The 16,060-nt window shown below is 38.6% G+C and overlaps 1 protein-coding gene across 2 annotated transcripts; it reads right to left on the bottom strand.

Annotated features, from left to right (window-relative positions):
* Positions 1–2,912: 2,912 nt before the first annotated feature.
* Positions 2,913–16,060, bottom strand: LOC117475437 (interferon-induced GTP-binding protein Mx-like). Of its 2 annotated transcripts, XM_034121635.1 has the most exons (12): positions 15,738–16,060; positions 11,402–11,539; positions 11,113–11,267; positions 10,415–10,553; positions 9,868–10,066; positions 9,710–9,788; positions 9,494–9,616; positions 9,252–9,393; positions 4,812–4,970; positions 4,636–4,712; positions 4,270–4,563; positions 2,913–3,547 (listed from the first exon to the last, which is right to left on the bottom strand). In XM_034121635.1, the coding sequence occupies exons 1-12, from the start codon at positions 15,922–15,924 to the stop codon at positions 3,275–3,277; spliced, it is 1,965 nt and encodes a 654-aa protein (XP_033977526.1). In that variant the 5' UTR covers positions 15,925–16,060; the 3' UTR covers positions 2,913–3,274. The 2 variants fall into 2 exon arrangements, with proteins under 2 accessions (XP_033977526.1, XP_033977525.1); XM_034121634.1 differs by having other exon boundaries at positions 4,636–4,970.

Below are 16,060 nucleotides of genomic sequence, written 5' to 3'. Positions count from 1 at the left end.
TATACACACACACTGAGTGTACACAATGGAGGTGTATAGTAGAAGATAATATAGGATCAAATAGCATAAAATATATATATATATATATATATATACACACACACACTGAGTGTACACAATAGAGGTGTATAGTAGAAGATAATATAGGATCAAATAGCATAAAATATATATATACACACACACTGAGTGTACACAATGGAGGTGTATAGTAGAAGATAATATAGGAGCAAATAGCATAATATATATATATATATATATATATATATATATATATATATATATATATATATATATATATACACACACACTGAGTGTGTGTGTGTGTGTGTGTAGCTGCCGCTCAAAGTGCCCTTCTTTATTGTTTTGTATTTTTGAAGAGTGCTTCATGTATGCTTGAACTTTGTTTAATGTTGTTGAGGCAAGTTTTCTTACCGGAAGTCATGTGACCTCTAGCCCGGATGTTTACAATGTTTGTGAGAGAGTAAAAAGGCGCGAACATTTGTAAATGCCGGTCTAGGCGAATACGTTTTCACGCTGTTTCATAATTGTACCAAGAAGGAAATAAACATGATTGTGAACATCAGTTCGATGCGTAACGTTCTTTCAAGACAAAGTTACAGTGTGTGTACCTTTGCGTTTGGTTGCTGGTAAGGGAGACGAGCAAGCGCTGTGATCTTGAAGGCAAAGCTCGCTTGTTTCCAATCAGAGTTGTCCATCCTCGCCTGAAACACACGATTAGTGCCATGAGTTAGTGAAGCAAATTACAGAAACACTGCACAGTTATTCACAAGTCAAAACGTTTTCATACGGCCGAGAATATCTAGCTAGCTAGATGTAGCTAGCTTGGGGCCGGTGTTAGCCAGTTCAGCCTAGCATGGCTAGCTTGATCTACTGAGCAAATAAAAGTACATCTGAGACCATTATTGTGCAGATTAAAACCCCAGTGCATGTAGTTGATTTTACCTTCGTCGTGGTCGTCATCGTTGGCCACTGAATCCGCCGTTTGAGCGGCCTCCCACACCATCGTGCCCGAATCGAAGGTCGATGCTGTCCGGGAGAAAAGGTCTGTGGCCTAGCAGAGCATCCAAGCGCTCGTACCATTTACTGGTCTTCTGGTCGTTACCACTCTTGTTATAATAGTCTTTAATTTGTTTGTAGTCCTGCCTGAGTTTCTTTATTTTTAGCCGGTATGCCGTGGCGCTGTGCACGATTCCCAGGTCGAGTGAAAGCTACTGAACTGGCTTCAGTAGCATTCCCTGGGTCGCGTCCTCGGCGTAGATTTCCAGAAGCGCCGACACCTCCTCATCACTCCACCGCTTCGATTATATATTGATGCTTGCCATAACTGCTTTCAAAACAAACTACTCTCCGTTGGTGCGCTGGGTTTTTGTAGCGAGCAAATAAAATGGCGGCTTTACAAAACATTTCAGAGTTTTACGGGGCGCGGTTTGCAATTCGCCCAGCCAATCAGAACTGGGGCACTTTTTTCCCAAAGGAAAGTACAATCTCTCAGCAGGCACTAAAAATGGGGGTAAAAGTTCCCGAGATTAAGTAGGCCTACTCTTTATGGTGTGAACGCGACATGAGGGGTACTAACGGAACTAAATGCGAAAAGTACGGTGAAAAGTACTCCGGTGTGAATATGGACCAAATTTGGATAGTTGAAATACTTTGTAGATTAGAAGTACAGTACTGTATTATACCATATTAGCATATCATGCGTTTGATATGCACGCCACTAAAAAACAACTAAAATATTGGAAATGATCAACATTGTCTACTGGCAATAAAGTGAGAGGTACAAGGTGACCACAGCAGTATGGGAGCTGGCTTTTTGCATGAGACTGATATCTGCTCTAAAGCTGATGCTGAGGACTTCCTGTTGTGAATGGTTCAGTGTCTAAATGCGTGTTGTCGCCCCCTGCTGGTCACTCAGTAGACTGCACACGGTCCTGAGTTCATTTCAGGTTCTAGATATGACTGCAGGTGGATATGACAGCAGTATGTATACTTTTAAATTAGTGTCAGTTAAAACGACAAACAGTACTTTCAAAATAAAAGCCTATGTAATTGTTTGACGTATTACGTGAATGACATATTTACAATTAGTGGCCTTAGAATATGGTTCTGGCTGAGGTTAAAATGTGACTTTCGCTCTTTTCCAGTAGTAAAAAAAAATTGATATTGAGCAGCTCATCTCGTCAGCATCAACTTGACTGTAAATTGAGTTTTTAATGTAAATTAATTGTAATATTGTAATTGTATTGACACATGCTGGTATTTACATTGTAGTGGTCTGTATCTGATCCGTCTGTATAATTGATAGTGTAATAGAGATTATTTCATGTTTTATGTCTGCAAATGGAAATTAGCTAATAGCTAAATCTGGCATAAATCATCTCTTCTCTAATAGAGATGAACTTATTTGTATACATTGTTCTTGTTTGATAAAGATATAAACAATAATTGACAGTTGGTGTGTATTGTGTTTATCACTAATAAAGGTATTCTGATTCTGATTCTGATGTATTAGCTACAAGAGAACGACAGAGGTGTCTATTTTCTCAAACATTTTTTGTTTATCTGGTAACATAGAAAACATCGGCAAAGTTCAAACTGTACATTTGACAGACAATCCCTGTTTGTGCGGACAACAAGGCAACAGGTCAAATGTCTTCTGGTGACACTTCAGTCTAAATAAGACATTATTTGTAATCTTATAAATGACAACTGTTCTTTTCTTTATGACATACAGCAATGTCAGTGAAGCAATTTCATGCAGTTGTACTACTAAAAAAGAAAAAGATCACTTTAACAAACATGCCAGTTATTTTAATATTTTTGGACCTTATGTAGACTACTGTATCTGTGGCATGACATTCAGGCAATACGAAAGTTGAATGAAAATGAGACAAGATAAAATAGACCTTTATTGGTGCCCGTAGGGAAATTCAGGTGTTAAAGCTGCCACAGATTAAGAGAGAAACAAAGGACAGTGCAGATAAGAGTTCACACAAGTTCAACAAGAACATAAGAGTAAACATGTAAGTGATATATAATATGAAGAAGAATAACAAGTCATAATATTTATGAACAAAATTAATTAAAAGGCAAATAATGAATAAGAATATTACATTGGATCACTTATCAATAGCCACTCTTTATTTTACTTGCTGTTCTAGCTTAAGTGACTAATAATATCACAAATCTGCAAAAGAAAAGAAATGTGATGAATGTGAAAACCCAACTAACTTCTTCCATCAGGAATCTGATTTTAAGGTTTGCGCTTTACTTGGGTTGTGTTGAAGTTGTATATGTTCATGCTGAAGTCATTCAACAGAACACGGGCCCCTGACATGCGCTTCAGGCGTTTCTGAAGTTGTCTTCTCCTATTTTCCATTGAAAAGTCCTCTTGAAGCAAGCACTCGGTTTTCTCCTTGTCCTGAAGCATCTGCAGCATCTCCCTGTGCAGCTGGAGGGCAGACTCCTGCATCACATGGTAGCGGATCACCAGCGGGATCTGGTCAGCCAAACGCTGGCCAGCAATCTTTAGTTTGGAGAAGAAACAAGTAGCCTAGATATAACACGATGTTTAAAAGCCACCTTCAAAACACTTAACAAATAAGTGTGCATTTAATTGGGGGGGTACAGATTCAAATGCATGATGTTTTTCTTTCCATCTTTATATAGTAGGTGCAATATTTTGATGTATCACATTTGCGAGGCAGAACAATAAAAAGTACTGCATGTAGATAACACCAGGGGTGAAAAGTAACTAGTACATTTAGATTTAGACATATTTGTACTCTACTTAATGCTACTTTATTCTTCTACGCTGCTACATTTCAGAGGCAAATATTGAGCTTTTTACTCCAATACATGTATTTTAACACTCGTATACACTCATATATCAAAACACATAATATGCTGATATGGTATAATGCAGTACTGTACTACTAATCTACACAGTATTACACATATCTGAATTACTCCACATTGACCAATTCTATATTGCTCTCACATGTATAAAAACAGGATAATATAGTAAACAAAATATAATACTGTTGAAAAGAACCTGCACCAATAACTTTTAATTTTGATACTTGAAGTACTTAGCTGATAAAACTTCTTTATATTACTCTAAAATGGGACATTGTGCAGTATGAGTACTTTTACTTTTTGCACTTTAAGTATATTTTGATGCTAATACTTTTTTACTTTTACTTAAGTAAAGGATCTGAGTACTTCTCAACACTGGATATCACTTACTTGGTAATAGGATTCAAGGTGTTTGAGCATCTCTTTAAGGGTGGCCCCACTGTTACTGCTGTTTACAGTACTGATGCCGAGCGGATTCGTTTGTGAACAAAAGGATGGCACAACAGTATTCTTTTGTGCACGAAAGAATGACGCAGCAGGCTGTTCTTCTTCCCTCTTCCTCTTCCCTAACTTCTTGCCGTATGTGCTGTCCTGGGTGTAAACAATCATCTCCATCTTAAACTGAGTCCTCAGCATGGACTCTGCAGCAGCCTCCTTCTCCTTTGTGATGGCTTCGATCTTCATCTGAACGACATACACATTTGTCAGTAAACATTCAACAATGTACAGTTGCAAATGTTGCAATTTATTTGATACCTGGGCTGTTCTGATGAGGTTGGGAAGTCCAACGAGGCTGCTCTGCGCCAACTCTAACAGCTCCTTCTTCACAATTTCTGATGTAAAATAAAAATCCAGACAATACCAGATCAATTTAAAATAACTCAAAGGTCTCACATTTTCAGGTGGTCTGCAAGTATCATGATAAGACATGCCTGTTACTCCCTTGAGTTTCAGTACAGCAGGCTCTTCCAGCCGTTTGATCTGCTCTTTGACCATGCCCTCAAACGTCTTGTAGTTGATGAAGCCCGGCAACTCTCTTCCACGGTACTTTTGTTCATACTGATTCACCTCCTTCTCAATGTTCCTGTTGACTGCAATACAGATGAATATGTGAAAGAAAGACATAATTTCACTTCATAAGTCTCTTCATAAAGTGAAAAGGAGATGGCAATGTTTCATTATCTAGCTTAATGATTTACTTAATATATTAATTAGCAGCTTTGTAGAATCAGGAACAGGTTTATTGCCATGCAGGTTTACACAAGGAATTTGCTTTGGTGTATAATGCTGCATACATAAACGAAGTCAGAGGAAGTAAGTTGTAGAAAAGGAGCAAATGTACACTGTAAGAAATGGCTGTGAAATCCACAGGTATTTACAGTGTTTGTGCACAGTAAATTACTGTATACCATTTTAGAGTATAATACCGTGTTTCCAACCAAAAATTACAGCAACTCTGGAGTTACTGTAGAAATAGCAGTAGTAATGTCCCAACTGTAGAAGATCACAGTAACCAACAATGTACTGTAGATATTCACAGTAACCAACAATGTACTGTAGAAGATCACAGTAACCAACAATGTACTGTAGATATTCACAGTAACCAACAATGTACTGTAGATATTCACAGTAACCAACAATGTACTGTAGAAGATCACAGTATATGTTCTGTAGAAGATCACAGTAACCAACAATGTACTGTAGATATTCACAGTAACCAACAATGTACTGTAGAAGATCACAGTAACCAACAATGTACTGTAGATATTCACAGTAACCAACAATGTACTGTAGATATTCACAGTAACCAACAATGTACTGTAGATATTCACAGTAACCAACAATGTACTGTAGATATTCACAGTAACCAACAATGTACTGTAGAAGATCACAGTAACCAACAATGTACTGTAGATATTCACAGTAACCAACAATGTACTGTAGATATTCACAGTAACCAACAATGTACTGTAGAAGATCACAGTATATGTTCTGTAGAAGATCACAGTAACCAAAAAAGAAAGAACCAACCGAAAAACGCCATTTCTAGAATGTCTAGAAATATCTCAAATATCTTAAATAAACCAACATCTTTTTCTTAATATACATAATTTTGATGCAGTGTAATAACTAGTTTGTCTATACTAGATATTTTATATACTTAGTAGATATATATTTTTAAGACCCTATATCTTTGCAAACCGGAAGAACTACAACTGTGGTGCTTCCGGTTTCTGAGATAATGATTTTGGGGTTTTCATTAGCTGCAAGCCGTAATCATCAAGATTTAAAAAAAATAAAGCCTTGAAATATTTCACTTTGTGTGTAGTGAATCCATATAATATATGAATTTCACTTTTTGAATTGATTTAATGAAATAAATTAACTTTTCCACGATATTCTAATTTATTGAGATGCACCTGTGGCTATATATAGTGGCTTGGCCAAACCAAGTTGAAACCAAGGGATAATTAATAGTAACAGAAAACACAAAGGACACTGACAAAAACCCAAATCCCCCCTTTAACATGGAAGCAGGTGGTTTGTCCCAATCTGTCCCAATTGGCTCCTTGCAGTATTTAGGAGTCCTCAGCGCTTGGCCACACACTTTGCTGAACCAGGAAGTAACCTCCCCCAACAGCCACGGTAACTCAAGAGACAAAGAAAGTAATTAATACAAACAATTTTGTCAGTTCATTTATGTAATCAAAATGTCTTACAGGTGTAAGGTTTGTAAGTTCAGTACAGGGTCCATTCCTGCATGCATTTGGTTGTTTGTATTCAAAGTGTTTTAAAATATTGTGTATTATCTAAGAATAGTGATAATGTATTTGCCAAACAGTGCCTTTTGTTGTGTCTCGTCAAATGTGTTAGTTATGCTTATGTATTATGTCTGTCATTTCATGTTTAGTCAGTTCATGTTTATTCACGTCATGTCAGGTCTGTCTATTTATGTCATTCCTCTCTAGTTAAGTCCCCGTGTTTCATGTCTCGTTTTCCATTTCCTGTTTCATTTTGTACTTACCTCTCTCATTTCAGGCCCTGTTACTTCCTCCCTTTGTGTGTTTTCTCGCCATCGTCAGTGTCTGCCCCGCCCCTGATTGTTTCCACCTGTTCCCACTCACCTCATGTTTAAAGGGGACCTATCATGCAAAATGCACTTTTGTACGTCTTTCATACATGAATATGTGTCCCCGGTGTTCCAGGGAACTCACCAAGTGTCAGAAAACACAACCCTCTCTATTTTCCTCCATACCCAAATCTCTAAAAAAGGGGCTGCAACGGATCTGATAAAAACTGATCCAGATTTGAACACTTCAATGACGTCACAGAAGTGGCGCTACGGCTATTGGGCCAACTCTCCACCTATTATGGGGAATGTGGGGTTGGGCCACGGCCGGCCATTGCCGCTCGAAAGCGCTGGAGACGCTGTAGTACATATGCCAGGCCTGTAAGTGGCGCTGTAGTCTGCCACAAAAGCAGCGAAGAAGACTTCCCGCCCATAGTTACCATGGTTACCCTTCTGTTTATTCTCCGCTGTGGCTTTTTTTCTCCCTCCCCGAGGCAAGCGTTTGCTCCCGCTGCAATGCAATCCCTCCCCGTCGAGGCAAGCACTGTAATTCTCTCCGGTTAGTCCACCAGCAGATGACAAACACCCACCTCTCCGCCTCTTCCAAGGAACAAGGGGACCGTGCGGCAGAGTTTCAGTTTCAGTTTCTTTCGCCGGTCAAGATGTCCGTTAAAGTTTAAATCTTCCGGACAAAATTTGAAAAGTGCCGGTCAAAGGTCTTTGTTATTTATTGAGCTTTAAAACAAATGAATAACGATTCTATATAATAAAACACGGAGGACGGAGATCTCTTTTTCTCCTCCTCTTGACTTGATCAGAGCACGGCTCCCCTCTCCTGCAGGGGGGCGTGGTCAGCTGCAGCTCACAGAATCAGCCCCGTAGACAGCAAACAGCACATAGAGCGAAATGAGGCATGGCTAAAATGCATGATCTGTTTGGTATTTTGAAAACAGAAACATATAAATATACCTTTATATAGGTATGGCCCTACAATATATCATTTAAATATAGCATGATGGGTCCACTTTAAATAGTCCTGTCTCCCCCCTGTCCTGTGTTTGTTCCCACGTGTGGTCGTGCCAGGCCTCAGCAAAGAGAGGATCGTTTCCAGTCTTGTCAGGTTTTGTTAGTTTAAGTTTATCTTAAGTTCTCTTTTTGTTATGCTTAGTTTTTTCCTCCTTGTGAGCGTTTATTTTGTTATTCCAGTACTTACTCTGTTAAGAGGGATTTTCTGTTCAATGACATTAAAAAGACCATTTTTGTTACATTCAAGACTGTGTCTCTGGGTCGTGCATTTGGGTTCTCCAGTTTGTGTCGAGGTCGTGACCTTTTCAACTACAGCACGTCTCTAAAATGGCTTGGCAGAAGAAATGGCTTCATATTTTTTGTGTTTTGTTATCGCCACTGTTTTAAAAATGCAATCTCCATGTTTTTGGATATTAATATCGATTGTTTTATGGATGAAAATATTTATAATTTAGCACAAGAAAATACATGTTCTTGATACCGTTCAACAATTAAGAATACATTGTTAAAATGTATTGTTTGCTGTCTCCCTGCAGTTATTGGTGAGCTTTAAAATGGTGTCAAGAATTTCTGGTAATATGTAAATTACCAGCATGACATGAAGTATACTATAATAAATTGTTTTACAGTTACAATACTGATACTGTAACTTAAAATGATAGCATTAAAGTTTCTATTTTACAGTTGAAACACTATTACCATAAACAAAAATACAGTACTTTTTAAATGGCAGTGTTTTATTTTATAGTTAAAATACTATTACCTTAAACAAAAATACAATGCTTGGAAATTACTGTGTTTTATTTTACAGCTATAACACTACAGCTGTAACAAAAGACAGTACTTGGAAGTTACTGTGTTTCATTTTACAGTTAAAACACCATTACCGTAAACACAAATACAGTACTTGGAAGTTACTGTGTTTCATTTTACACTGTTACTGTTAATAAAAACCTGTAAATACTGTGATACCTTTACAGTATTTAACTGGCAGCAATTGACAAGTTACTTACTGTAATTCATTTTACAGTATTTAACTGGCAACAATTGACAAGTTACTTACTGTAAAATGAATTACAGTAAGTAACTTGTCAATTGCTGCCAGTTAAATACTGTGAATTTCACAGTACGTTTCTTACAGTGTAGAAATATTTATTAAAGCTATTTTGAAAATATTATAAAAGTAAAAATACATCTTTAAATTATTAAAAGGTTTACAATATGGAGTATGGGAACATTACAAGTGTAATACTGACCAACTTGATAAGGCACTTACATGTTACTCCAGAGTCCTCTATGACATCTTTCCATGCAGCAAACTCTTTCCTGAGAATGGAAAAGACGTTTGGCCTGCCTCCAAATGTTAGTTCCTCCCCTGTGGTGAGACTGCTGGCATCCTGTGTAAATGCTGTCACTCTCTGAAATATGACGAGTTTAGATATAAAATAAGGCTAGTTATTAAGCTTTATTAACTCTATCTAGAATGTGAGTCTGAAAACTGTCAGCTGGTAAACTCACATCAATGAGATAACCAATCCTCTCCGTTGCGTCTGGTGGGGGTCCATGGCCACATTTGTCCAGATTTGCCTGAGTAGTCTTAAGTTTCTTCTCTATCTGTTCTTCCAGTCGAGGCAGAGATCTCTACAAATCACACATGGTTAAGACCAGTAACATCTGAAAAGGGCTAAGCAATCTGTAGTTAACCATAAAGGTGAGGCACAACAAACTAGTTACCTTGATATGATGCACCAGCTCAAGAGTGAGTTTCTCCGCCAGTTTAGGAACAGTGGCATGGCCTTCATCGTAGAGAGTCCTACAGCAAAAGTTAAACCCTTCTTAACCAGTGAAACCGCTAATCGTTGTAATTAGTACCTAAAAAATAATTAGCTTACTTGAAATAGGCATGTTCGCTGAAGAAGGCTTCCTCTCTTTCTAGCGCTTCAGTAAGAGACACTTTGTCTTTGATCTCCTTCTGACCCCGGCACTTGACGATCATGTAGCCTTTCTTCAGGGGGAAAACCTCATTATGGACAACTTTAACCACTGAATCCTCTGTGCCTTTGTCCACCAGATCAGGCTTGGTCATGATCCCTAAAAGAGAAAGAGAGGGAGAATCCACTTAGACCTACAAAAGTACATACAAGTTTTGAGTGAAAAAGAGTACAACTCGGTTTAGTCAATAAACCTCATCCTCATTGGTCAATTAAGGTTGGTTCAAACTCATTACTTGACAAACTGTGGAACTTATGTCTGCGATGTACAGTATTACCTGATCCAATGATACTTTGCAATGTACAACTTTAATCTGTTTACTCTGAATATAAGACCACTAACACAACTCCATTATATATACAGCATATATATATTGTAACCTACAATAACCTACACATTCGTACAAAATAATCCAAATCATTCTTAATAATCCAAGGTATTTATTACCCAGAGTCCTCTCTCCTTCAGGATCCACTTCCTGTGCCATCTTCAAAGCTTCTGTGGTTGCGATGTCCACATTGCAGGGGACAACCACCAAACTGATGGTTTCTTGTTTTGTGATGAACCTCTGGATCAGGCTCTTTATCTGAAAGTATGAATTCATATCATGTGAAGTATAATCGTTTAAATCAGTGAGGATCATCCCAAAGACAGCTAAAGAGCGGCTTTTCCTCCTCCAAATGTTGTGGAGGTTAAACATGGACTGCAGGATACCCTGCAACTTCTACAGGCCATCAAGAGTATCCTGACCAGCTGCATCACATCCTGGTATGGCAGTTGCACCCCTTTAATTGTAAGTTGTTCACTATGTATGTGTTACAGTTAGGTTAGATTACAACTTGTTAAATCAATTGTATTTATATGTATTTCTACGATAGGACATCATTCTAATGAAGCCAATTTGCCCAGAGGTCAACAACAGTGTGATGAGTGTTATTTGTCATTTGATTTGTCCACAACAAATAACATGGGAGAAAATGCTTCCACTTCTGGGGTCTTCTGCCATGAACGGATGTGTTGGGGAATTGGACATGTAACCTGTTAAGTGTTTTTGGCACCAGAGCACTCTGGGAACACCAAAGTCATTTGAGGATTAATCTTTGAGTACCATAGTTGTCTCTGGACCAAAGTAAGGTCTAGCATACCTGATTTTCAATGTTTTCTTTTTGTCCCTTTACAGCCACCCTGGTGATGCCGGGCAGGTCAATGAGCGTCAGGTCGGGAACATCAGGAGAGGCGATCTCCAGACTGATGAGTTCATGACTGATCCCAGACCCGGTCCCGGCTATTTTATTCTGAGCTGGAGAGAGAAGACACAATGTATAATCATATCTAAGGATGGATGTGATTATTACAGAAAATAAAACTGCCTTCAATCTTCATCAATACTTGGCTTGGATAGTGACATTGATAGTAAAACAGTGTATACTGTACCTTCTCTAATCTTCTTCTCCACACCTGCAAGGTCTTTTAGCTCTTCCTCAAAGTCCTGGTAGCTTATCTTCCCGTACCACCCCTCTCCTTCTTTCCTTCTCTTCATCTTCAGTTCGAGGGGACATCTTGTCACAATGCCTGAATTAACGTAAAGTGAATACAGAGACAGGGAAGAACAAGTTAAATCCAGGAGTTCTCTGGGAAATGATAAAAGAAGCTCACAGTAGAAATCCTTTCAAATAAATAGTAGGATCTCTAATAATTTAATCTTGTCAAAAGGAACTCTTTGAATAAAAGGGAACTCAAGATTCATTCAACTCCACGCTTTCTCCCTTTCAGCTTGTATATTATTAGTATCAGGGCCGGTTTTGGCATAGGGCGCCAGATCTGGGGGGGCGTTGCGCTGGTAGCTCCGGGAGGGAAAAAAACATTTTTGACTGTTGGCGCTCATCCTAATTTTCGGCCTCGATGTAACAACATTCATAATTAAGTAAATGTAACACCCTTTTCACCCCGGTTACACTTTTCGTTTGCCCTGTACGATGGGCGCTGTAGGCTAAGTGATGAAAGAGGGGGATGTTGGCTTTTCAGGCGCCCGCAGCTCACAGCCGAAGTGCGAGTGGGCGTGGCGAGAGAGAGAGAGAGAGAGAGAGAGAGAGAGAGAGAGAGAGAGAGAGAGAGAGAGAGAGAGAGAGAGAGAGAGAGAGAGAGAGAGAGAGAGAGAGAGAGAGAGAGAGAGAGAGAGGAGAGAGAGATAGAGAGGAGAGAGAGAGAGACCCGGCCGCACCGGTACCGGGGCTTGTTGTTATTAGCATCTGGTGCTAGCTGCTCTAACGGATATAGAGTGGCGAAGTCACGCCCATCTACTTCCGGTCCATGGGACCTTATTTCGGAAAAATAATGTATTGAAGTCAATGGAGAGAGAAAACTTATCTTTCGATCCCGTTTGAATTGTGCCATGAATTACCAACCCAGTCACACGGCATTTCGTGTTAGAGTCACGAAATTAATTTAATCTATTGATTCGTGTTCACCAACACGATTTTCACCTTTTTTTCGTGTCACACAGAACGATTTTAAATGCAATGTATTTCTATTGGTAGTATGTTTCGTGCCTGCACCACGTCTTTTTGTCCGGTCGGGTCTTGGAAGACCAGAAGCTGTGTGGTTCATAAAAACATTTTCTTACTCAATATCTTACCCTAAACCTAACCCTATCCCTTTTATTTTAAATTGAATAATGTCTGAGTTTTTTTGCCGTCAGTGAGGAAAAGAAATGGGGCAAAGAGCCTCAGAATACTGAAATCTGTATTTTTTGTCATCTTTTTTTCCTTCTAATTTATTATTATTTGGTGCAGGCACGAAACACACTACCAATATAAAATACATTACTTCTAAAATCGTTCTGTGTCAGAATACTGAAATCTGTATTTTTTTTAATCTGTTTTTCCTTCTAATTTGTTATTATTTACATTGCTTTTAAAATCGTTCTGTGTGACACGAAAAAAATGGTGAAATCGTGTTGGTGAACACGATTCAATAGATTAATTTCGTGACTATAACACAAAATGCCGTGAGACTGTGTTGGAATTACACATATGATGTTTGTCAATCTTAAAAAATAATTTCCATGTCAAAAAAGTCACAATTTGTCGTAAAACTGTTGAAATATAAGACTATGAAAAATACGCAACTAGAAAGACTACAAATCCCAGAGTCGCGTAAGTGATGTCACAATTGTTTTCCTCCACTAAGAGATAGCTAAGATCAGCGCCATATAGATATAATCTATCTATATGGCGCTGGCTAAGATAAGATAACTTTAACAAGATGCCTGTGTGCTTAGTACCAGGTTGTTCATACCAGCAATGGGTCTTGCTCGTTCTTTTGCTTCCCGTCTGATGAAAGGACCAGGAGTGGCTTGATCAAGTTAGCTACCTAGCTAGTAGCTAGCACGTTAGTTAGCATTACAGCCTTGTCATTTGTATTAGCCTTAACATGAAGTAACATTAAGTAACCCAAAATGTTAAACAGTAAGAGTAGTAGTCATATTTCGTGAACCCTTTGAAGAGTACTGTCACCGGTGTGATCATTCTATAATACACAATTTAAGCCCGGGGGAGAAATGCTAACGCTAACGCTAGCATCGGCGATCGGCGATCTTTTCTACTTCATGCTATCTGCACAAATGGTTGAAATTAAAAAGACCAGGCAGTTCAGAGAGAATCAAAGGAAGGCAGGCAGGCAGCTTTGCATGACATTCTTCTGGACGTGTTTCATTGTGGTGATAGGGTAGTCAATCGTTTTGTTGACAAGACAGTAGTGACGGCCATCTTGGTGACGTGTGTTGTTGACCAGAGATGTAGTTCATTGAGCGTTTCAACACAAACAAATGTGTTACTTCACAGTTTTACGACACATTTTATTTTTTTTGACTTGCAAAATTATCTTTTAAATTGACAAACATCATATGTGTAATTCGTGGCACAATTCAAACGGGATCGAAAGATAATCTTTCTCTCTCCATTGACTTCAATACATAATTTTTCCGAAATAAGGTCCCATGGAGGTCCACCGGAAGGGGAGGGACTTCGCCACTCTATAAGAAGTAGATGTTTCTACAACAACGTGGAGGAGAGCTCTCTCCTGTCAGACTGAGAGGCTCAGTGAGGTAAAGGACTCTCTCAGTGTTTAGATAGTTAACTTTAGTCTAAGTTATCTCAGTGGGTCTCAAACATTTTGATCACAATTTATGTAAACAAATATTTCCAAGGCACACCTTTATAATGATTGGGATGAACAGGTTTGAAATCATTCCAATGTATAGGCTACTATAGGATAGTAAACCAAAAATGTCGTTTAAACTGGAGAAATACAAAATATGCCTAAATAAATGTTAACTAGGTAAAAAAAGATATGAATAAACAACAAAAATAAAATAAGTTACATTTATTTGTTATTGACTATGGTAGGTTATTGGTTATGTTCACATACTTCTACTTTTACTGAAGCCTTCCGAGTAAATCGCCAGAACGCCGACACCTCCTCATCACTCCACCGCTCCAATGTTTTTTTTTGTGTTGCCAGAAGTTATTCTCTCTCCGTTGGTGCGCGGGGCTAACGCTAATGCTTTAATTTGATTATTAAAATATAAACCGATCTTTTTCACATGGGTTTTTAGAGTTGTACCCCCTAGATCAGGTCTCTAGTAATTGTGTGCTCAAAGTGCACCAGATTGAAGCATTTTACTTTAAAATGTTCAAACATTTCTTCCCGGGGGGGCATACCCCCAGACCCCCCTAGAGGATGTGACGTCCACACCCCAATTAAAACATGTTCATACAATACTGAATACATTTGAAGCCTTATTGATGTATATTACCTATGTCAATACGTTTCTGTTTTTGTAGTGTATTGGTCTTTTGTAGAGATTTTTCATTAATTTTTTATATTTTCTATTGTGTATTCCTTGGGTACTCTATTGATACAGCGATAATGGGTTAGAACCGGCCCTGATTAGTGTCATCAAGTTCCCTGCAAATAACAATTTGCTATTGAGATATAATGTAGTAATAGTGAGAGAGAATGATTTAGAGGTTGTGTGAGGAGAGTGAGGATGGTAATTGGTTATTTGTTATACTCTTTGTTTATTTAATTGTGTCATTTTTTATTTGGTGGATAGTTAGGCCTCATCGATGGGTAAATAGTTAAAGGTCACCTATTATACAAATTCCACTTTTTCATGTCTTTTATACATCAACATGTGTCTCCTCTGTGTAAAGAGATTCTGAAAGTTTCAGGAAAAAAGAATCGCTCACTTTTTGTCCTGATCCATTTATATAAAAACCTGTCTGAAAATGAGCTGTTCAGATTTTGGCCACTTTATGATGTCATAACGACTTTTTGGCTTGTGTAACCATTAGCCAATCATCAACCAAGGTAACCAATAACTTTTTTCTCCCCAGGAAAGTGCCACCTCTCTAGCAGGCACTTAAAAGGGGGTAAAAGTTCTCATGAACTATTGGAACTGTACGGGGAAAACCCCCAGGGGCGTGGGGAGTGGCTCCTTATTTTCATCTAAAGTAACAGACAGAGAATCAGCACTTTTGAAACAGGGCTGAAACAGAGGGGATTATGGGATGCTACAATGCACGATCTGTTTGGTATTTCTAGCCAAACACTTCAGAGACATGTTTTGTATATATCTGAGACCTATAATATATTGATGAAAAACTGTATAATAGGGGACCTTTAATGTCTAATAATGGTTATGACAACGCTTTTTATTTCTAGCTATTAAGTCAGAAGCAAAGTGTTTTTTATTTATTTAACTTACCACTTCCTCTTGGTAGAGCTACCCCTGACAGCGCCTCCAGCACGGAGCTCTTCCCCGAGCTTTGGTCTCCAATGACGGCGATAGCAGGCAGAGCCAAGTCCTCCTCTACACCCAGAGAGCGAAGAGAGTCGATGAGGTCGATGCAGGGACGCACCTTCTCCTCATACTGTTGGTTAAGAGAGTTCATGATGATGACTTCTTGTCGCCTAAGGTAATAGAAAACAGGAAACTAAAGGACAATTCCTGCGTCTGTCGCAGATAAGTGTAGTACAAATTGCACAGGCTGTTTCTACGAGCTTGGTGTGCCGGACTCAACTAACACT

Source organism: Trematomus bernacchii, unplaced genomic scaffold (assembly GCF_902827165.1).
Source record: "Trematomus bernacchii unplaced genomic scaffold, fTreBer1.1, whole genome shotgun sequence".
NCBI classification, from domain to species: Eukaryota; Metazoa; Chordata; class Actinopteri; order Perciformes; family Nototheniidae; genus Trematomus; species Trematomus bernacchii.
The sequence above is the reverse complement of the archived record's forward strand: the minus strand, read 5'-3'. Positions and strand labels throughout refer to the sequence as shown.